Source organism: Stenella coeruleoalba, assembly GCF_951394435.1.
Source record: "Stenella coeruleoalba genome assembly, chromosome: 7".
Classification (NCBI taxonomy): Eukaryota; Metazoa; Chordata; class Mammalia; order Artiodactyla; family Delphinidae; genus Stenella; species Stenella coeruleoalba.
In genome coordinates, this window is record NC_137153.1 from 20546687 (window position 1) to 20570968 (window position 24282).

Below are 24282 nucleotides of genomic sequence, written 5' to 3' on the forward strand. Positions count from 1 at the left end.
AGGATTATATTCTTTTTTCCCAAAGAAGCAGAGATTTTCCGTTTGTTTCTTTTAACAGCTTTTGCTGCTTTCTGCTACATCAAAAGTAATATACGGTCATTGTAGGAAATTTTGAAAATACAGACAAGTGAGAGAAAGAAATGTAAGACTCTTCACAATTCTGTCAGCCAGATATCGTCATTAAAAATTTGGATGTGTATCACATCCTTCTAGACTTTTTCTTTGTGTATTTTTAAAAAACTAAAAGTGGGCTCATTGTCTGTGTTATTATGTAATCTGCTTTACTCATCTGAGGAGGTGTATCTTTCCATGCCATTAAATATTCTTCTCCAATATTAGTTTTAATGTTTGCATAGTGGTCCATTTTATGGACCTAATATAGTTTACCCTATTGCTGGTCACTTCACTTATTTCCCAGTTTTTCAAGACTATAAAAACGCCCTTGGATTTTTTTTTTTTTGCACATTTATGATTATCTCCTTGGGATTAATTTCTAGAAATTAAATTACCGGGTTAAAAATATGCACATTTTCAAATACTTTGATACATATTATTGATGTCCCTCCAGAGAGGTTAGTACTCCCCTTAGAAAAGGAATAGTATCTGTTTCCCCGCCCTCTTAAGTTTTTCTTAATCTTTATCAATTTGGCAAGTGGAAAATAACATCTCATTACTGTTTTAATTTACATATGATTACTAATCGGTTTGACCATTTATAGGTCTATAAAGGCCTTTTGGTCATTTTCAGTTTTCCTTCTGTGACATTCCTTTTCACTTCCCTTGCCCATTTTTCTAGTGGGATGTTCTCTGATTAATTTATAAAAACTTATTAGCTACTGAGAATCTGAATATATCTAAATAATGATGACAGATATTTTTCCTAATTTGTCATTTGCCTTTTCTGTATGTGTTATAGAAATATTTTTGTCATGTCTTACGATGTTCTGTTTAGGTTTGGGGGTTGAAAGGATTAGGCAAATTACATAACTTCCTAATTTTTCTACTAGCTCCTTCATAATTTTGCTTTTACAAATAACTGTTTAATCCACTTAGATTTACTTTCGTGTTTAACACGAGGAAGCACTCTAAATTTTGTCTCTAAATGGCTAGCGTATTGTTCCCATGTGTTTATTTCCCAACTAATTTGAAATGTCACCTTTATTAAGTTCTAATTCTCATGTACACTCAGGTCTGTTTCTGGACTCTATTTTCGCCAAGGATTTGTCTGCCTATTTCTATGCTAGTATAACACTGATTTCATTTGTGTAGGCTTATCATAAGTTTTAATATCTGTTAAGACAAATGCCTCCTTAAAAAAATTTTTTTTAACAAAACTTTCTGGCTCTAACAGTGTGGTGGTTGTTTTAAATAGATAAATCTAGACGTTATGTTTGTTGACACACACAGATTAAAATTTCCTTTAGGCGTTTTATTATAGCCGCACTAAATTTTAAATTTGGATGTAATTTGACATTTTACAAAAATTCTGTTAAAAATATTTTAAATGGGCATGTTACAGCTCTGTGCTTATTCAGCTCTGTAACAATTCTTTTACACCACCTGGTGAAGCCTGAAGTGACTCCTTTCCCACTGAGAGGTGGTGGCCATGCTAATGAGCATGCTTTTAGATCTGTTACTAAAAAAGAAGTATTTGTAGAAGTGAGTCATATGCTGAATATACATGGAATTGAGTGTGTGTGTGTGTGTGTGTGTGTGTGTGTGTGTGTGTGTGTGTGTCTAATTCACATTATAAAAACCCTCCTCTATCATGGTGTATGAGGGGAGATTCTGCTATTGCAGACTCAGAAACCAAGGTGCCATTCTGGTGCTCGCATGGATCACATAGTATGGCAAAGATTTCATGGTGGGCAGAATCAGGGGCTCCTGATTCTCAGCGTTCCTTTGGCCTCTGATTCTGTGCCTTACAGAAAGAGGAGAGGACTCACCCACCCACCCTGCTCACACACACACATTTCACTGACGCTAAAACCAAGGCTAGAAGAGGAGATTGACTTGGAACTATGAATAAGATCCATTCTCAGTGCTTAAACCTGTATCCTCTCCCATAGCAACAGTGAATTAGCCAGATTTCTTCTTCATTTGCATCTTCAAGTATTACATGAGATTCTTTAAGGATTTTTTCCTCCTTTCCAATTTTTTCTCTTTTTTATTGACATATAGTTGAATTACAATGTTGTGTTAATTACTGCTGTATAGCAAAGTGACTCCGTTATACATATATATACGTTCTTATTCATATTCTTTTCCATTATGGTTTATCATAGGATATTGAATGTAGTTCCCTGTGCTACACAGTAGGACCTTGTTTATTCATTCTATATATATCGATACCACCATTTTTTTCTTTTGATTCATATTACTTGTGGAAAGACCGAGATGTATTTGGATGCTTCCTTCTGCACTGCCCTTTAAATCAGGACCACTTCAGGATAAGAAGTTTTTAGATAAAGCTCTTTTTTTTTGAAGTCTTTGGTTTGTCGTACGGCTGTAAAAGACATCATATTGGAGGTACGCTGTATGATTGCTTTATATAGGCAATTTGTGAACACAGCCCAAAGTCTATCTTTATATGGAGAGGGGGGAAATGGGGATGGAGTCTTCCACAGGATATCAGAACACTGGACCTTCAATTCACCTCGTACTTGGTCTTTGAACCATAACTCGCACTCATGTTCTCACTTTCAGATTTACTTTGTGGAGTATCTGGACCACTGATGATATGAAGTAGAGGTCAGCACTCTTAGCCTTTGTCACGGCCTTTGCCATTACATTCCAGTAATCCTTTTACCAAGTCATGTGACTTGGACAGTTCAGAATTCTGGACAGTATGCTAAAATGAGCCCCTGAAACTTGACCTCATACTATAAAATGCTATCTCGAACAATTCTACCCTTGTGAACTCAAGTTTACCCCTTTCTCGAGCAAGTTGGACCTAGGAGGAGATTATCTTCTTGTATGATGTGACTTGGTGGAGTGTCTGACATTAAGACATGGGGCCCTTCGTTGTGTAAATTGCCTTTGTTTTTCCTGGAAATCCACAACACTTAGTTTTTGGCTTCCTTTAAGTCACTTTAATGTTAATATTGGTATTTTTTTCTACACATCACATCAGAGGAGGCTGACTTGCAGCTTTATTTCCCAGGAGCTCTGAAAGTAGAGGAAGAAGGAGGTAATCTCTTAAATGTTAATAAACTTTTACATTTAATGAGGAAGTGGCCCATAGAGATGGTGCACTCAGAGAAGATGCCAACCCGACAGATCAAACCTCTGGTGCCCTGAGAATTGCCAGGGAAGCACATGGCTCCCAGACAGGACTACTTTTTAGGGTAAAAAAAGAGGTTTCTGATTTTTAGTAGACGGGGTGATTTTGCAGTTGTTGGTCTTGGCCTTCTCTTGTCGAGCTTCTACTTGTAGATTGAGACCTATCACAATTTCACCTCCTGCTGACACTTTCCTGACTCTTCCAGGCAGAAAAGCACTCTGCCCGCTGCATCTCAGGGTCGTGGACACTCCTCCAACAGGACAATGACCCTATTAGTCTTTTTTATTTGTTTATTCCTCCCATGGGGACAGGGCAGGGACCTTGTCACATTCAACTTCTTTTTGAATCCCTGGAATCAGGAACAATGCCTGGAATAAATTCGTAATTTCTCAAGCGATGTGTAGAGGTTGTATGTACTGAAGAGAGAACTTAACTCCTAGATCCTTCTCTTTCTAAAAAAGGATTGTGCATTTGCTTTCCAGTCATGTCATCAAGTCCCACTGTTGGATCTTCCAGCACGTCCTCCATCCTCCCATTTTCCTCTTCAGTTTTTCCTGCTGTCAAACAGAAGAGTGCCTTCGCCCCCGTCATCAGGCCCCAAGGCTCCCCTTCACCTGCTTGCTCCAGTGGCAATGGAAATGGATTCAGAGGTAAGCAAAGTAGCACCGTGGGTATCGGCATGATACGTGTGCCACAGGGTCCGCAAAGTAAGAGCAAACAGCTCAGCATCCTTCTGTATCTCTAGTCATTTACCTACAAGGAGATGCTTTGGTGTTTTCAACATGAGACCCGAATGACTTGTACAGCTGGGCTAGTTCTCTATCCAAGAGCAAGATGGGGGAATAACAGAGAAGTCGGACAACTCTGCAAGGACACAAATTAACTGTGGTGGGGTCACATACACCCTCTAGGAGCATCGGACTCCCCAGACCTCTGCTTTTCACAAGGCCATGTCACTATTTCCCAGAAGGTGCCTGGCCAACCACAGCAGATGCTACATGGTGACTACTGCTTACCGAATCAGCTTGCCATCTGCAGTGCATTCCCAGTCCCATGGCACGAATGGACAAGATCCGTCAGGAGCCACGAGCAAGTTCTGAGAATTCTGGTTACATGCTGGTCAAATTGATAGCAGGTGCCTGATCAGGGGTGGGGTAGGGAAGAAAGAAAAAAAGACATACTGGATCTAAGAACCAACATTAATATCCCCCGTCAAACCCATTTTTGAGCAATGTCCTAAAATATAATATGACATGACATAGCACGAATGTGATGAGTACATGAGAATCTAATCATCTCATTGTGAATGGGAGGCAGCTGATGGCAAAAGAGCAAATTGGAAACTGCTGAACGCCAGGGAGCTTAACGACCCACATTATTTTTAGGCAGCTCCCTGCGTCTTGACATGAAAACATTCACGACAAGCAGTGTTGGATAGAACCAAAGAGGGCAGAGGTTTGGTTTGGTTAACCCCTCGTGGATCAAAGCCTCTGAGGTCAGCAGAGCCTCGAATGGGCTGTGCTGTCCCTGGAATGGCATCTGCCTAGTGGCTTTATGATTGCGCAGGGGTTCCCGAGCCTTTGGGGACACCCGTGAGGGTGCACTCGCCCGTTGTGGCCAAGCACGGCTCTGGGAGGTACGTCAGCTTCCTGACACATCCTACCATTAGAGCGATGGTACCTCCTTGAAGTCAAGTGACTTGACAGACAAACTGTGAAATAAGAGTTGAAAGCCCAGCCCTCAGAAGAGCCCCTAAAAATTCTTTTGCTTCTAACTAGACAAAGCAGCTGGGTCTACATGCCGCCCAGCATGGGAATAGTTGGAAACATCTGTATATTTGAATGAAAAAAAAAATATATATATGTATTTGCTTTTTATCCAGATGTCAGATCCAGAGAGAAACAGGCTCAGCCTGTAGCTGAGCGTCTCCACCTGCCGCACCTCCCAACAAAGGCCAGTGGTTTCTAGCCTGTCATTAGGGGACATGCCCAGAACTTTTCCCATGATGGCTTCACCTCCAGACTGGGATAGGAAACAATTGCTGAATTTTTGCTGCATGTTCCCCTCCCCTATCTCCCCTTCAGCAGTATGACTCCCCTTTCCAAGTACTATGGTTTCAGTCACGTCCCTTAAACCTGGCAGGGTTGCAGCAACATGGATGGACCTAGAGATTGTCATACTGAGTGAAGTCAGTCAGACAGAGAAAGACAAATATTGTATGATATGGCTTACATGTGGAATCTAAAGAACGGGTACAAAGGAACTCGTACCTATCTACAAAACAGAAATAGAGTCACAGATGTAGAAAACAAACTTATGGTTACCAGCGGGTAAGGGGAGGAGGGACAGATTGGGGGATTGGGATTGACATATACACACTCCTATATATAAAACAGATAACTAATAAGGACCTACTGTAGAGCCCAGGGAACTCTACTCAATACTCTGTAATGGCCTATATGGGAAAAGAACCTCGAAAAGAGTGGATACATGTATATGTATAACTGATTCACTCTGCTGTACAGCAGAAACTAACACAGCATTGTAAATCAACTAAACTCCAAGAAAAATTTTTTAAAACCTGGTGGGGGCCACACAGGTTTCGTTGGGGAAATGCAGAGTGAGAGGCCCAACAAAGACTAAGGGCAAAGGGCAAGCGCAGGTGCAGGAGGAGAACAGGAGGGGTACAGCCCTTCCTTCATTCCAGGCAACTCCTGCAAATATTTTCAGCTTCACTTGGAGGAAGAAAAGTGCAACTTGACTGCCACTTGCCGCCCCTCCCCCAGCCCCTCTCTCACACAGGGACTGAGTCAGGGGAGCAGAGCTGGTTGACTCAGACCCTTCTGGGTCTGTGCTGTCCAGGGAGACCCATCTGTGGGGCCTGTCCAGCTTGCAGCCCTCAGGGAGGCCAGGACAAAGCTTTCACTGGCAGCCATGGCCTGGAATCCCCACCCTGCTAGTGGCTGCAGGCCCAAGGGCCCCTGTAGTGTCACCTGGTCAGGGTGCAGTTGTCCCAAAGAGCTGGGACGGTCTGTGTGGTCACAGCAAGGTTTCCTGGTGGAGGCAGCAGCAGCTGAAATAGCCAGAAGACCCCCTCTAGGGTCCTCAGCCATGCGAGCTTCTGGCACTACCAGTGACAGAGTGTCTGAGCAGCACATTCTTAACTGTGTGTGCAGGAGTGACAACTGAGTTGGTTACACACGGACACAGGTCCTGGGCTCTAGTTCATTTCTATAGAATCACTGAGAAGTCCTGAGCCTCTCTGAGGTCCTACAACTCCTCCGAATTGCCCTGGTGATTTTAACCTTGAGGAGAAGGATGGGGGCCGGGATGGAGGAGGAAACGGTGGAGGGGAAGCAGACAGCAACACTTAAATTAGAAGCTGGAGACTGAAAAACAAAGAACTATGAAAATACAAAGTAGTGTGTGGAGAAATAGGAGAGAATTCCGAGGGGAACCACAAAGGCTACCAGCTGTGGGAAGAACACGGAACTTGACTTCAACAGACACTGCAGGCTGTACCAGGGCATCCCTACCAGTCACTATCATCGGAGAACCTCAGTCTCCTAGCCTGTTAAACAGGAGAACTGATCGCTCTATCCCAAGGTGGTTGAGAAGCAACGTGTGCGAAGAAGTAGGAAAGGTGAAGGACATTTCATACATAGAGCTGACAGGGGATGCCTTCCAGAAGCCTTCACTCTGGTTCTTCCTCATTTTGGACCAGTGACTAAGCAGTTCAAGGTCCAGCATCACCAGGTGTCCCGTTGGTGCAGAGAGGGAGAGAGCCACGCTGACCTTGAATACGCTGCCTGCAGTCACTGAATGAAGGGATCCCGGGGTGACGGGGGCTGAGTGGCAGGACGCTCCATCTCTTTAGGGACAGTGGGAGGGTGTAAATGTGGCCCGAGGCGGAGGGTGATCACAGGCTGAGAGGGAGTTTCTTTCCGCTTGCTCTAAGCTGAGGTGGTATTAGTCACCTGCAGAGGGACTGTGCAGCCAACACTCTCCGAGACTCGCTGACTGTGCCTTGATCCCACGTGCAAGATGCTGAACCAAGTGCCTTACAGGAATTATCTCGTTCCAGCCTCTCGTGCGACCCAAAGGCGAAGGTCATACTGGCATCACCATTTTTAGTTAAGGAGCTTGCCCAGGGCCACACAGCCAGTGACTGATGACTTGAACTCAGACATTTTGACCCCAGAGCCTGCACTCCGACAGCCCGCTGTCTCTCTGGGGACAGAAGTAGTATAGGTCTTCTCTTCACCGTTCGCCCGTACCACCTTTCCACCTGGACCGAAGAGGGATTATTACATTCCCATGAAATGTCAAAGGTAAAAAGAAATTGGACAAAGTGCAGTTAAGGATTCTCCCAAATAACTGCTGCTTTCTGTCTGTTGGCTACGGTTTCTACAAGCAAAAAGTCAGGGTCACCACGGCGCAGAGTGCAGCCCACGCAGTGCCTGGTGGGAGACCAGGGAGAAGGAAAATCCATGAAATCTGTTCTTCAGTCGTGCAGTGGATCTTGTTCTCGGAGAGGCTCTGCCCTTTTAATAAGCTCCTTAGATAACTCTCTGAGGACGCAGGAAAAGGAAGGGGCTGATGAGTCTGAAGTGTAATAGACAAGTTAAAGTTGAAAGCGTGAGCCCGAAACCTACTGCTGGGGAGCTATACATGCAGTGTTCATTTTCCCCACCTTCTACCTCATTTATCAGGCATTCACAGTTGATGAGTATAGATCGTCGAGATAATAGTATACACTGTGCCAGATTCGTTTTCCAGCTCCCTCCAGGAAAAAAAAAAAAAAAAGAATAAAATAAAATACCTCCTACACTCTGGGATAATTACCAGGGTTGCTATATCTCCAAATCATTGGGGAGTGTCCAGAATTGAACTGCCTTTATTGAAAAGTTACATCGATTCAATATATAGTAATACAGGCAAAAATAATTAAGGGTTTGCTCGCCGCTGTGTAAGACCTTAATCTGGATCTCACAAACATTCAATAAAGGCTGTATGGTCAGGGAAATAGATGGCTGACAATTTTGCCTGAGAAGACTGGCTGGCAAGGAGAGAAAAGGGAAGAGGAGAGGGATAGGGGAAGGGAGGGGTGGGGGAGAGAGGACGGAAGGAGGGGGGGAGAGAGGAGGGAAGGAGGGAGGGAGAGAGAGAGAGACGTGTTGGAAGAAGCAGGAAGAATTTTGTCCATTTGCTTATCAGGTTAGTGAACACCATTCAGCAAAATGCTTCTATGATGTTTGATAAGCCCTTTAGATGAGGCTTAGACAATAAAACTCAAAGGATCAAATTCTAGATGCAGTGTGAAGTCTGGACACAAGGAAACTGTTCTGCCAGTTTCCAAGAATGTGAAAATTCGATGGGTTCATCACCCGAAAGCCAAGGCCAGAGGGTTGCGTTTTGCTGTGTGAGTTTTCCACATTGTGCTGATGCTGCTTTATTTCTCATATCGAGGGGAAACCTTGGACCTGATGCCACCCAGACAGGCATTTGCAGTATCCTCTTGACAGAGGGGCGCTGGACACTGCGCTTGGATTGGGGGTGAAGAGTAGAGATTGGGGTGACTCCCAAATTAGGAACTCAATTAAGTCTTTTGTTCCAGTGGATCAGCATCCCTTAGTGAATGGACATCACGTACAGCCGTGAGCCCCAAAGGAAGATGAGCTAGTTAGGAAAAAAAAAAAACTCATCCAATTTCAGCTAGGATGGACAGAAAGTCCGATTTGTTATAAACCATGCCTAGTAAGTAACTCAATAGGCTTGGCACCTGGAATATATTTTCCTCTTCCAACCATATAATCTAGAAATTATTTTAGTCTAAGAGTGAAAAATATATTAGACATATATTACAATTTAGTTGACATGTTTATGTCTCTTATGTCATGTGTACAACCCGTTAATGTAAAGCAAAACGTAATTTCTGGCCTCCCAAGCAAAACTTCAACAAGCGTTGTTTATGCTTCAGTGATTCAGTAAGGCTCTGGTGCCTCTCATTGGCTGTCTGCTAGACCAGACCTGGAGAAAATGGGTTTCCATATCAGCTGAGGGCACCATCTCCCTGGACGGTACCAGACTGTCCATCCCAGGCCCCGCCCCTCTCTCTGGTTTCTAGCCCTTAATGTAAAGAATCTCTAAGTCTCATGCCTGTGCCACTCTTCCCTTGCAGCCATGACCGGACTTGTCGTGCCCCCAATGTAAAGAAGAGGAAGAACTGCTTTCTTATAGCACAAAACTGCTTACTCTGATGGACCAATAATGAAGAAAGCACTAGGAGCTCTCTGGGGAAAGTTGTGCCCCAGGTGAACATGATGGACAGATCTGGGTTTGCAAGGAGCTGCCTCTTACCTGGTCTCACGTTTCTTGTGTAGCTCTGATGGTAACTACACAAACTGACCCTCTTGGGAACAAGGACAAAAGATGTCATTGACGTAGTCAGTGCTAAGAGCAGAAATGCAATTCTTTGTTATGAACATTATGAGAACCACCTTCCTATGTTTGTAAAATATTTAAGAAAAAAAATTGGCAAACGATTCATGCTTAATATTTTGGATACTATTTGTTTTTCTTTGTAGGAAAAAAAAGTTGAAAGTTTCTATTTTCTATGAAGCCTTTCAGATACCAATTTAGTTTATGCAGAAAAAAAAATTGAACAAAACAGGGTACCAGCATGGAAGACTTTCTTAAAATGAAACCTGAATTGAATGATGAAATGTTGTTGTATGTGTGTTTGCTTATAGTTTAATCTCTTTAAAAAACAAACAAACAAAAAAAACAAAAAAAGGGAAAAATTTTAAAATGTTTTACAATTATTTAAATAAATAAACGTGTAACTTATTGTAAGTAGAGGTAGAAATTAAGACCTTTTTGGAAGAGAGAGGAATTTCTCTTCCTGATGTAAAATGGAAGTGATGCAAACATGTAGTAACAAGTTTAAAAGGTGTGTGATTATTACTGCAGTTACTTACTAGACTCTTATCCCCCATCCCGCATCCCCCTCTTTTTCCATCATTTTACTGACCCACAGGCAAGAACATGTATCTTATGTAGAACCACCCGATGCAGAAACGATGCAAGTCCATGCACGTACACAAATACTCAAACCCATCAATCCACTCCCAGCTCCGTCTGCTTTCTAAATAGTCTACATGTCCCTTTAGGTATTCACTCTTTGTGAATACATAATTTTTAAAATTTATATTAGCGTTCAACATTCTCCCCTGAGCAGTGCAGAGAACTCCCATGTTTTAGTGTGTCCCCGGCTTTGCATCCCAGGGAAAGACGGGTCTCACCTTAAAGACAGCCAAAGCCATGTGACTTTCCCAAACAAGTGGCCTCTGTGGAATCTCCCTTTCAGAGCCCCTCCCTCCCTCCTCTTTGGTTACGTGGTTCAGCACAGAGATTTAAGCCCCACAGAACTTCAGAAACTGGATTTGAAGACGGTGACTCTGTTTCTTGGACTCTTCATCGTCAATCTTAGGATGTTCACATCCTTTCTTCTCGCTGCAGCTCTCCCCTTTCATGGCATTAAACTCACTTGAAAAAAATATGTATTCAACTTGACACCGTTTACGGGCAAGAATGTGATGGGGTGCAGAAGAGGCATGTTAAAAGCCCTAATCTCTCTTCTGATCTTCAAAGAAATGGAAACCTAGATTCTTAGCAGGGTCAGAGAGTAGGGGCACCTGTGTTCCAAGCAACGCATTTCCTCAGGCCTGCAACAGGCACTCGTAAGTTCTGGGACTAGCTCTTAGCAGGAGAAACCTTGCAGGAACTGCTAACATGGAGTAAAGTCTTGAAAGCCTGTGTGATCCTGGAGATGCATCCAGAATTATCTGGATTGCCAACAAGGATGTCATTTTTGTCCAGACCAGGGTTCTCCTTGCTGACTCATTGGCACCACAGTATAGTCTATATACAGACTTCAGTTTGGGCTTCTTGGTTGGGGTTCTATTAGAAATTGATGCAGCTCTGCTGGAAAAACATGTTTAGTGCATCTGAGCCAATTCTGGACAACTTCATAAATTCAGCCTCCCTTCCATTTGCTCACACCTATTCAACCCCCAATGGTCTTATTTGCCTTTAATCTATTCTAGAACTACCCAATATGACCCAAATATTATTTCTACGCACATGATAATCCAAGGGTTTGGAAACCTGGCATACTCGTAATTCCTGCTGACCGTCCCTGTCCCTCCTAGTCAGGGCTTAAAGCACCAAAAAAAATACAGGGAAACACACAAGAGAACTTTCCCCAGTGAAAAATCTGATGGGAGAGGAAGAGTGTGGATGACAAACATCACCATCCAAAAGTGAAAGCAGAACAAAATTAAGCATGTTTAGACCTGGATTTGAGCCAATCCAACATAAGGAAATGTTTTTTTTTAAGTAGCATCGCTTTTAGAATCTGTGAAGTTTGCTCTTGCATGAAGATGAGTGCAGTACTGTCTTCAAAATGATTGTAGAATTTCTTGGTAGCTTTACACCGAAAAATGTGTTTAACTAAATACCAGACATCCTTGACCATTCAGCTAGAACCTCAGCAGTGACAGATCTATTTAAGTGTACAAATGTGTGTAAGGATGATTTTTAGTGTACTAATAAATTAAAAACAAAGCTACTCTGTCCTCTTTAGTCATTGCTGTTAAATCATTCCGGTCCCAGGCTATTTTTGTGCCACTTGGAATAAGTATTTCTATAGGTAACTACAAATTCTATCCTATCTTTGTAAAAGGAGCTGTGTTAAGATTTTTCACTTAAAGGGACAATTTACTTCATTATTTATCTCATTTTTTGTTATATCATCGTATTTTCCCCCAGTTTTTCTTTGCACATTTCAATATGCATGGTTTAAAAACCATCCCCTTCTCTACCTTTTGTACAGTAAGGTCTCATTTTCAAACTGTATAGTTTCATTTTATCGTTTTGCTTTGTCAGTTATATACAGTATAAAGTTGCTATGCACAGAGCTTTTTGTAAAGACAGCTTTTTTGTTTACTGTTTTTAATGGTCTTACTTATGAAAGAATATCTTGTTTGTAAAATGAATATGTCTACTTCAGTTTTAAACTTTAAATTATCCTAACAAAAAATAAAATTTTTGTACTGTAAAAATAATTGGAACTTGGCCTTTTTTAAAAAAAATTATTTATTTTATTTACTTTATTTTTGGCTGCACTGTTGCTGCACACGGACTTTCTCTAGTTGCGGCGAGCGGGGCTACTCTTCGTTGTGGTGCGCGGGCTTCAGTAGTTGTGGCTCACAGGCTCTAGAGCGCAGGCTCAGTAGTTGTGGCGCACGGGCTTGGTTGCTCCGCGGCATGTGGGATCTTCCCAGACAAGGGCTCGAACCCGTGTCCCCTGCATTGGCAGGCGGATTCTTAACCACTGCGCCACCAGGGAAGCCCGGGCTTTTTTTTTTTTTTTTTTTTTGAAGTGGAAAAAATTGAGTTTGGGACTTATTCTTAAGTTTGGGGATTTTCTCATAGCTGCGAGTCCCCGAATTCTGGCTGAGGAAATCTTACTATTATCTTTTGCTTACATGGAAAGTGTTCCGAGGTGCTTACCTGGAAGAGGAAATGCGTATTACTTTAGGCCATTTTTCTGTATGTACGTATTTATGTATCCATCTGGTCAAATCCCTTCATAAAAACTCAATGATCCTACATCCAGTGTTGGACTTTTTGGGGTAGCTGGGTAGTCTACTTAGATTTGAAACTGCAAAATTGAACACATGTTAAAGGCTGATCCATCAGACACTGAGGCTGGACACAGACGTGATGCTTATTTTTAGATCATAGGAAGAGAACAAGACACGTGCCTCTGGAAGGAAATAATTTATAGAAAATAGCTCATACAGGAAGATGGAAGCGCTGTAGGAGCTCAGAGAAGATGGCGATCACAGAGAGCTGGAGTGGTCAGAGAAGGTTCCATGGGGGAGGCAGGGCTTGATGGGGCCTTCAAAGGATGGTAGAAATGTTGCAGTAGAGGTTGGCAGTGAGCACTGCAGAGGGGAAGGCCATCATGAAAAAGGCAAGTAAAGGGAAATTCACAAAGCACCTTTAGGAGAATGTGATTCTGAGCACGATTTTTCCACCAGACTATTCACAAGCACACTCATAATAGGACTATCTGATTTCTTTTACAAGGGTATAGAGATCTGCAAGGAACACATAAATTGTGCTCCTTGCATAAGTGGGTGAGACGCTATTTCTAAGCACTATTCTGAGAAAGCCACTGTGGTTTTGCTTTTTTCCGTGTTGACCGGCTCTCTGCGTAGACTGTGCCTCCCCTGGGTCTTTGCCTGGTGCCTTCTCAGCCTTCAGGCCACAGTTTAAGTAGCTTCTACTCAGGGAGGACTTTGCTGACCTCCGATCGTGCAGATTTCCCACCTAGTCTCTTTAGCTGGCCTCTGTTTGTGTCCTTGTAATTTGTATTCATTTGTGGTCCACTTTCACTCGAAGGCTCATAAGAACAGGGCCCTTATCTGTCACAATCCTGGATGTGGAGCTCAGAGCCCAGTGCCTGAGATGCCTCACGAATACTTGTTAAATGAGCAAAAGAGAGACTGAATTGTGCTCCCTAGAGGCAGCCCTGCCTTGGCATGTGGGAGAGGTAGCTGATCTGTCACAAATGATAGGAAACAGTATCACTTTGAGAATCCACTCTTTAGGGACTATCTTGTCAGTCAGCTAATCCAAAAAAAAAAATGATGGAGTGTGTCTATAATATAAAGTGACTGGTTGTTTAATAAACATAGGAAACTCAAAATGAGAAGGAAGTGAGGAATAAGAAAAGATCTGTGGCTGGTATCCTGTTGGGTAGGTCACTTTGTCCCTTGGCCCTGGAGCTTCTGTGGCTTCTCCTGATGCTCAGATATCATTCCAGAACCAGAAATGGGGTCCTTTGGGGGAATGTACATTCCATTCCTATTCCAGATATGCCACTTGACTTGTCCACCGCAGACCTGAATCTCAAAGAGCTTATGGTGCCTTCACTGAACTGCAAGAAGTTCAGAGTGGCTGTAGGGCACTGAATGTGAGACTGTGAGGAGATTGAAAACTTTAACAACTAGGTGGGGACTAGGTCCTAAAGGACCTTGTTCATCAAGCCAGAGAGTTTAGTCTTCATCCATAGGACTACGCTGTAGGTAATGGAAAACTATTAAAAGAACTTGAGTCAAGGAGTGACACGATCCACTTTATGCCATAGAAAAATTACAGTGTGGATTATGGATTGGAGCAAGTGGATATTGGAGGCGAGGAGACCAATTAGGCTAGGGATAAAAGACAGCTGACAAGGACCAGTGTGCTGGACCATCGCTACGACTGGTGTCATTCTGGCTGGTCAGTGTCTGTGCCATGCCAGTTGATAAATGTTTTAAAATTACTCTGCAGTTAGGAGACTATGGCCATAATCCAGACGAGAGAGGGTCATACCTGAACTAAGACTGCGCAACAGAGATGGAAAGTAGAGGAAAGGTTTGAGAGAAAGCTTTGCAGTTTGACGGGACTTTATAACTGGTTAGATGTGAGAATGAAGGAGATGGGGTGACTAGGATAACTCCCACTTTGCTAGTTAGGCTACTGGATTTTGCGGTAACATTAGCTGAAGTAGGGAATAAAGAGAGAAACCTGTTGCAGGGAATTGAAAGATATGATGATTTTAAATTGGGGCATATCTGTTGCAGTTCCTCCTTTTCTTTCATGGTTACTTGATGATTGCTTTCTACAGTTTATTCAGGAAGGACTCAGGAGAATTATACTCCCTGGTTCATACATACAAAAACAAATGGCTACTCTATTTCTATTTGATTGGCTGTTTAGTTGGGTATAAAATTTTCCTGAGTTACACTCTCTTTCTTTGAGGACTTCATAGGAGTTTTTAAAAACTCTCTTCTAGTGTTGAATGTTTCTGTGATGATGTCTGAAGCATGCCTCTTTTTCTTTTTTTATGCCTCTTTTTCTTTTTTTTATGCCTCTTTTTCTCATTCTCTTCTTTTATTGCTCTCATATAAGCAAGGCAATCCTATAATTTGTTTTCTAAGTCAGGACACTTTTGAGAGTGAAAAGGCCACAATAATTATGCCTGGAAAACAGAAGTAAACTGGCACTTGGTCACTCTACTTATAAATGACTTCGTATTTTTGTCTGCTTGCACAAAGGAGTCTTTCTTTGTATTTGAAGTCCAGTAACTTTATTGGGATGTGTCTTAGTGTTGATTGTTCTGTTTAATTTTTTCCCCCCTGGGGTGCAGCATTCCCTCTCAATGTGTAGATTCAAGTCTTCTTTCATTTCTGGAAGTTTTTCTTTAAATACAATATTAAAATATTTTCTCTGTTCCTTTTATTTTCGCTGTTCTTACTAGAGACACGAATTATGCGTTTGCTGGATCTCTAGGGTCCACCATTCATCTCTATCACATTCTCTCCAGCCACTCTTGACTCTGAGGTCATTTGTATGCTTGCTGTTCTCGCTCTTGTCCTCCTCTGTATCCCTTCTCATGTGGCCTTAATTTCTCAGATAGTTTTATTTTTCTCTTTCACTTTTTCATAAGCTGTGCCACCTTATATCCTAGCGTTTTCTATCGTGTTGCTTATTTTCTTTGAGCTATTGCATCTCTGCTCTGAGCTATTGTTTTATAGAGAAATTATTTTGTTATTTTATTATTATTATCATCATAAAGAACTTGATCAGAATTACCATCTGCTCCATGAAAATTGATTTTTTTTCAGGTAAGTGTCTTTACCTATCATTTGTTTACTTTTTCTTTTTTCCCTTCATGGTCTACGTATATAAATCATATTTAGATACCTCTTTGAGAATATTCATCTTTGTTTGAGGTGAGTTTTTCCTGGATCAGCTATTTGCCAGAAGTTTGAGAGCAGAGGGTCTAGGACCATGTACCAGGCCAGCAGGAATTCTTATTTCAGAGATGTGCATGTGTTCGTATATAAGAATAGTGGCAGGGTGGGGGGGCGGTGGGGAGACTTCTTTTAGCTTTTACTTCTTCTTGGGCAAAATAAATCAGCATTTCCACAATTGCTCACAATACATACTACTCTTCCTCACCAACTGGCTGCTTCTTACACATCTGGCTTGTTTGGGCAATTCCCTCATCAGTCTTGCCTTCTGTGCTTCCTGCCTCTGTCAAATGGGGTCCAGAGATATGTCCACGGCCAGATTCTGTTTGTTCCAATTGTTTCAACAAGAGGCTGTTGGTTTTGACCCTTAGGATAGCCACATTTATCCCACCAGCTTTGTCTGACATTAGCATCTGAAGCATCCTTTCTCAGTCTCTACCCATTCCTGTTTGACTTTCACTGCCATTGCCATCCCTTCCTCATTAATTGTGTTTTGGGGTAACCAATTTTCCCAGTTTCATCAAAGATGAAATTCATGCCTCTCCTTCTCCTTTCCTTGTTTTCTTTTGAGTGATTCTGAGTGGGAATTGATGGAAAAGGTCTTATGATAGCATTTTCATCTGATGTCTTCATATTCTCTGCCTTGCATCTTGGTAATTCACGAAAAAGGGATTGCTGCACAGGGCTATGAACTCCTTCATTCTACCACCATTCTGCCTTTGACCTTGGAGATCACCCTTGATACCCAGCTCTTGGGGCCCAGCTCACTGGCTACATTCTTCGCTTTCTCCATTGGACTCCGCCAAACACAAATAATAAGATACACGTAATTCCCCAAACGACTACTAAAATGATTGTCCAGCTGAAATTTGTCACAATGAATAAAACACAAAAAGGGACCCATAGCTTGACTCTTGGAAATATGATGAAATGGCACATACTCTGTCATGCCATCAGTGCTCTTGGTTATTCCCCCAAAGATGATCCCACTTTAAATAGTAAAACTCTATTTTCCATAAATCATATGCATAGAAGGCAGTATGATAAAATGGGAATGGCTAGAATTCAGAGATCTTGATTCAAATTCAAATTCTACTATTCTTATCTATGTAATCTTGAGTAAATCACTACATTGTCTTATTCTTTTCAAATGTAAACCAAGAACAACTATACATCTATATGTATATGTGTGTATAAACACATGGATATCATATGTATATTATACACACACCCATATATACACATAGTGTTGTTCTTTTCCTTGTTTTGCATTTGAGAAGACTGAGACCCAGTGCAGCAATTTATTCAAGATCACATAACTAAGGATGTACACAGCTAAGGATCGGTATCATTATGTATGTATATATGTATCATTGTTATTATGATTAAAAGAAAACATGTATGTACATTAAAGGATGTAAGCTCCATGAGTGATAATTTTCTGGTTTTGGTCTGTTTACTACTCTATTCCCAGCACTTCAAATAGTACTGAGCAGGCAGCCCTCAATAAAAAATTAACAATTAAATGAATATGTAAAATGCCTACATGTGGTAGAGAGGCTCAGTGAATTCAAAACCGCAGCTTCAGCATGGGCTTTCGAGTTCTACAGACTCAGGTTTGCATCCTAGCTCTCCCATTTGCCAGTAAAAGGATGGAATATGCACCGGAACTCAGCACTCTCTGGTTCATCACCTTTGAAAGAGCCAAACTATCGTGCCTGGTCCTGCCTTGGAATCACTTAACGTCTTCCTCTCACACGGTTCCAGCTGCTTCTCAGACAGGAGCTAAGAAGGGAAGCAGTGAGAGCACAAGGCTCACTCCAGTCTGTTTTGGGGATAAAAGAGTGAAGAGCAATGAGACCATTATTTGGTCATGGATACCCTTTGAGCCAACAGTAAAAATTAGGGTAGAACAATAGGCCCCATGCCCGGGAAATAGTTCTCCAGCACTCTGCATCCTTGGGAGTGGTATACCCAAGAGAAGCCGCAGTCCCAGTTCTTTTTAAGTGATAATAAAAAAAAGAGTAAAGGATGTGTGTCCCAATCACCAGTCTATGTTCTCTTCCATTAAAAGTTAAGAAGAACTTTTTATCATAGACCAGAACATCTGGTGTGTCATGAATCTGACTTTTGAAGACAAAGCAAGCATTGTTTTCGATTCCAGATTTTCGCAAGTCCAAGAGTTTGAACCCATGAAAAATTGCTTTTAAGATGGGAATGAGACCAGAATGACTTATAATATCAAATCCAAATATCTACCATTTCTGCACTGAGCAAGGGCAGAAGAGTTGCATAAAGCTTTTAGGGCCTCAAAGATTGTGACTACATAAATTTGAAATATTAGTCATCAAATATTAATAACACTTGTTGTTAGCAATAATAATGATAATGACTAATACAGTGAAAATGCTAAACTTCCATTCTAGACGCTGTGGAGTGGCAGAAAGAGTGAGAGCACTGGAAATGAGCAGACCTGAGTTCAAATCCCACTTCCATCCCTTACTGTAACTGTATGACTACCAGAAAATTACCTTAAGGAGCTACAGCTTCTTCCTCTGTAAAAATAGTGATAAGAAGACCTTTACGCCAAGATTATTTTCCCGCCAAGGTTGAGGTTTAAATTAAAAAAATGAATATAAAAGTATCAGCTCTATACATTTTTGCTTCTTTCTCCTTAGCCTGGGGTAGAAATTAACATGTGTTTATCTGGAACACCACCATCGCTCTTTCTGTACAACTCCTCCCTGGCAGCCCTGAAAGTGGGATTATTAATTAGTCAGTGTTTGTGAAACACTTAGAAGATGAAAGTGCTGGGTGTGGAACAGCACCGTTTACATCACAATACATGAGTTGGCTGCTCCTTCAAGTGGATCTACTTACAGTGTAAGTGAGTCCTAACAAATGTGCTCCCTCATTCAAAAATCAATGTGGAAGTCTTTGGAAGAAGACGTGTGTCTGCCTGCCATGCTACAGCCAGTTCTGTGCAGTTGGCAGGCATTTCTGGAGATGCAATATTATAGATGATCCTCTAATAGCCTGGGTGATGAGAAACCAACGAAAAGAGGTCAAAAGTTTATTTAATTGAAACTTACAAATCACTCTATGTTCCCTTTAGTGACAATTTTTACCAACAAGAAGGATATCTGAGCCATTTTGGTTTCACATCGTTTCTTAGCCCTTGCAGATCTTGGAAAATAGGAATGGAAAAAGAAACTCAATTCTACATGAATAAAAGAAGTACTCCTCAAGCTAGGATTTATAAATCCCTGGGGGAGGAGTGTGATGGCCTATGGGACGAGGCGGGAGTTGCAGATCTCTAAAACTAATCTCTACTATTTGGTTCATGTCTGCTTCTGGTCACAAGGAAAGAATTCAGCTGAACAGCATCACCCATTACTGGGAATTAATGGAGTTAATATTCCATTTATGGATTTCACAATGTTGGTTGTTTTTACTGTATGAATTATTTTTATTTAAAACAGCGTCTACAAATTTAATCTTAAATTTTAGTTTAGCATAAGAAATATAATATTAGATCTTACAGTTCTGTGTAAATTTTAATACAATTATCATATAAGTCATTTAAGAAACACTGTGACCTTTTAAAGATTTTCTTCTAAATACATTACTTGACTTTGAAAAGTACCGTACTATAGCAACAAGAAAGAGGAGGGAAGGGTTTGGTAAACTACAAATTGGGTCATCATTCCTTGAATAATCAAGACTTGGCTGAATGTTAATTCCTGTTTTCTGCAACTCAGCATTGATAACAGAAATCTCCATGTATTATTCCAGTATTTCATTTTTGCTTCTGAATTATGTTCATATCCACAAATCCCAGCCAAGGACCTATTGAATAATTGTCCCCACATGTAACATTTTCCTGGTGATGTTTTCCTTTCTTTGGTTCTATGAAATATAGAAATGTGTTTCTAATTATTAGCAGAACCACCTGGTAACTGCACTGTATCCTCTCAATAATATGACTCATTTAGCATATAGTTTGGTAGAACTCAGAGGCATCTTTGACACCACCCACGAAAAATTAGTTCCCAAAGTGACCTCACATAGCACAGGCTCACCTATAACCAAAGCGATCATATTCTGTAAGCCAAAAATCAGTATGCATGACTTGACAGCTATAAATGTGTCTAAAGCTGGGTTGTCCTGGAAAATCCAGGACGTACAGAGTTCTAAGGCATAAGCCACAAAATCACCTACTAAGTGATGCCCTGGTGCTTTCATTGTCTTACTTTTGATAACTTAAAGCAACTGGTTCTTGTCTCCACAGTCTTTATGTTATGTGTGGGCTGAGACCCAAGGATACATCACTTGCTGGAGTTGAATGAGTGTGCAAGAGGTGAGAACAGAAACTGAACCAGCTCTTCTGGGAAACTTACCCTGGCTTTGCAGGAAAACCAAAAAGAAATTTCATCCTGTATAATAAGCCGCCTAAAAATCGACCCTTTCTGCAGGCTTCACAGGGTAGGCATATTGAGTAGAGAAAATGGTGTGCCTGGAAGCCTGGGGAAATGTTCATGTATGAGGCTAGATTTCTATTCTATGTTGAATCATACTGTACTCACTAAGGGTCCCAAGTTTGAGAGCCTACGCTAATTTGCATGGTGTATAGTTTCCAGTCTAGTTACCCTCTCTTTCCTTTTTAATTGTTTGACTGTTCTGTTTTGTTTAAGTTGGAATATCAGGAAGCAGAAGAAGAGATAAAGCAAAGAGAGGACATGATATGTATTTGATCTTTTTTTTTTTAAGTGGAGGTATAATTGACACATAACATTATGTGAGTTTCAGGTGTACAGCAGAATGATTCAATATTTATATATATTGTGAAATGACCACCACAACCGTAAGTCTAGTTAACATCCATCACCTACATAGTTATGAAAATTTCTTTTTCTTGTGATGGGAACTTATAAGATTTCCTCTCTCAGCAACTTTCAAATATGTAATAGGATATGGATTTGATCTTAAAACAAAGAACAGAAGAATTTTCTAGCATGGCGGTGTATAATGGCAAGGAACTGAGCACCACGCTGAAGAAAAGTTCAGCTCAGTAAATTCTCAGAGGTCTTAGGCACAAGTAAGAGAAGAGAAACAGGAAGTAACACCCGAATTCTGTCCTGTAGGACATATTTTGATGTGGGAGTGAAGAGGGGGCTGTTCCTTTGTGAGAACATAGGAGATGTGACTGACGGCATCCATTCCTGGGAAATGACAGCAGAACATGGAGCTTCACCTTGGCATTCCTCAGAGTGACAAAGGAGAAGGAGCCTGAGGCAGAGGCTGCAGCTGGAGGAGGCAAGGAAGAAGCAAGGAGATGCAAAGCCTTAGGCAAAAGGTTCCAGGTCCCTCCTGTAAGCACTGGTCCTTGCTGTCTAATAGAGGACTCTGTTGGTAACAGAAAGTCCAGAGGGAATCAGTCTGGGAAGGATGCTTTCTCCAACGCGCTCTAAACTAGTTTTCTAAAAGCCAAGAATTTCAACAGTTGTAACAAAGAAAGCTAGGTAAATATGCTAGTGCCCTTTTATGGTGGCCTTTTCGGGTGTGCGTGGAAAAATACCAGGTGAAGTTATATTCTCAGGTTCTAATCAAGCTTCCTGCCCTCAGGACCTTCACAAGGTATTTCTTTATCCTGACAAAGTCTAGTCATGTGCATGTGATGCTATATCGGGCTCTTTAAAGAACACAGAGCAGGCAATGTCTAATGGAGGCCGCTGGCCTGCAATGGGAGGACACAGAATCAGAAGGCCTCTTCAAATCTCAGTGTGTCTGTTGATTCATTGTGTCAGCTCTTGGTCTCTATGAGACTCCATTCTCTGTTCTGCCAAATGGGCTGAACCCTAATTACCTCGTGAGGTTGTGGTGAGAATCAAGCATGACAACTCCCGTGAATGCTCCCAGCACAGAGCAGAAGTCCATACCCATCCGTGGGATTCAGTGCTCTTGACTGTGAATCAAGGAATTGGCCCTCATTAGAGAGTGACTGTTTTACAATTCTAATATACTGATAAGTCATAGATAATCAGTAGGCAATTATGGAAAAGCCTTGCTAAACTTCGTTAGGTCAGAAGATCTGAAGAATTAGACTAGAGGTAGCTTTGGTCCCTTTTCCACTGATGACCTTGATGACAAAAAAGAGACATAGAAAGATAAATCCAAGGGAGAAAGTGTTGAAGACCCTGGGTGATGGACCTGTTCTAAAATTAGGTTTGAGGATGGAGCAGAACTTTAGTAAATAAAGAGACTAAAACTAGTGAGTTGTACCCTGTGATGGTTAGTTTTGAGTGTCAACTTGTGGGTGAAAATATCTATTTATTGAATCAAACACTAGTCTACTGTTGCTGTGAAGGTATTCTGTAAATGTGGTTAACACCTACAGTCAGTTGATCTGAAGTAAAGAGGATTACCCTCGATAATGTGAGTGGACCTCACGCAATCAGTTGAAAGGCCTGAAGAGCAAAAACAGGGTTTCAGGAAAAGAAATTCTGCTTTAAGACTGTCACATCGACGTCTGCCTGTTTCCAGGCTACTGGTCTACCCTACAGATTTCAGACTGGCCAGTCCCACAATTACATGAGCCAATTTCTTAAAACAAATTTCTCTCTCTGACATATATGTATATATTCTTTTTCTCTGGAGAACCCTAACACTACACTTAAAACCAGCGAATTTCACTGTACGTAAATTATATCTCAATAAATTGTTTTTCTTTTAAAATGACGTTCTTTAATGATCCCCTTTTTATAAAATTCTAGAAACTGCAAACTCACCTAACAGTGACAGCAAGCAGATCAGAAGATTATAAAGGACACAGGAGAACTTTGGAGGGGGCTGGGTGGATTCACTTGCTTGATTAGTGACGGTTTCATGGGGGTTTGCATATGTCAAAACTTTCAAAGACTATGCTTTCCTTTGTCTTGTTCTTTTTTTTCTTTTAAATTGGGGTATAGTTGCTTTACAATGTTGTGTTAGTTTCTACCGTACACCAGCATTCATTCCGGTGCTGTATAGTTAGTTTCCCTGTGCTATACAGCAGGTTCTCATTAGCTATCTACTTTATACATATTAGTGTATACATGTCAATCCCGATCTCCCAATTCATCCCACCCCCCTTCCCCTACCTTGGTGTCCATACGTTTGTTCTCTATGTCTGTGTCTCTATTTCTGCCTAGCAAACAGGTTCCTCTGTACCATTTTTCTAGATTCCACATGTATGTGTTAGCGTACGGTATTTGTTCTTCTCTTTCTGACTTACTTCACTCTGTATGACAGTCTCTAGGTCTATCCACTTCTCTGCAAATGACCCAATTTCATTCCTTTTTATGCCTGAGTAATATTCCATTGTATATATGTACCACATCTTCTTTATCCATTTGTCTGTCAATGGGTATTTAGGTTGCTTCCATGACCTGACTGTTGTAAATAGTGCTGCAATGAACATTGTGGTACATGTCTCTTTTTGAATTATGGTTTTCTCAGGGTATATGCCCAGTAGTGGGATTGCTGGGTCATATGGTAATTCTACTTTTAGTTTTTAAGGAACCTTCATACTGTTCTCCATATCAAGTTACATTCCTACCACCAGTGCAAGAGGGTTCCCATTTCTCCACACCCTCTCCAGCATCTACTGTTTGTAGATTTTTTGATGATGGCCATTCTGACCACTGTGAGGTGATACCTCATTTTAGTTTTGATTTGCATTTCTCTAATAATTAGTGATGTGGAGCCGCTTTTCATGTGCCTCTTGGCCATCTGTATGTCTTCTTTGGAGAAATGTCTGTTTAGGTCTTCTGCCCATTTTTGGATTGGGTTGTTTGTTTTTTTTGATATTGAGCTGCATGAGCTGCTTGTAAATTTTGGAGATTAACCCTTTGTCTGGGATTCATTTGTAAATATTTTCTCCCATTCTGAGGGTTGTCTTTTCATCTTGTTTATGGTTTCCTTGGCTGTGCAAAAGCTTTCAAGTTTCATTAGGTCCCACTTGTTTATTTTTGTTTTTATTTCCATTACTCTAGGAGGTGGGTCAAAAAAGATCTTGCTGTGACTTATGTCAAAGAGTGTTCTTCCTATGTTTTCCTCGAAGAGTTTTTTAGAAAGACTACGCTTTAC

General features: G+C 41.3%; 1 protein-coding gene and 1 pseudogene across 4 annotated transcripts in view; one reads left to right on the forward strand and one right to left on the reverse strand.

Moving 5' to 3' along the window:
* Positions 1 to 9704, forward strand: part of EBF2 (EBF transcription factor 2) — a 197569-nt gene extending 187865 nt beyond the window's left edge. For all 3 annotated transcript variants that reach the window (XM_079927902.1, XM_079927900.1, XM_079927901.1), the window contains exons 16-17: positions 3766 to 3933; positions 9465 to 9704. In XM_079927902.1, coding sequence (XP_079784028.1) covers positions 3766 to 3933; positions 9465 to 9496 — 200 coding nt within the window. In that variant the 3' untranslated portion in view covers positions 9497 to 9704. The remainder of the gene's footprint in view (positions 1 to 3765; positions 3934 to 9464) is intronic.
* LOC307189580 (glycerol-3-phosphate phosphatase-like) overlaps positions 1 to 24282 on the reverse strand; it is a 228944-nt pseudogene that overhangs the window by 3111 nt on the left and 201551 nt on the right. The window contains exon 4 of the transcript XR_013831751.1: positions 4300 to 4422. The product of XR_013831751.1 is annotated as a glycerol-3-phosphate phosphatase-like (transcript). The remainder of the gene's footprint in view (positions 1 to 4299; positions 4423 to 24282) is intronic.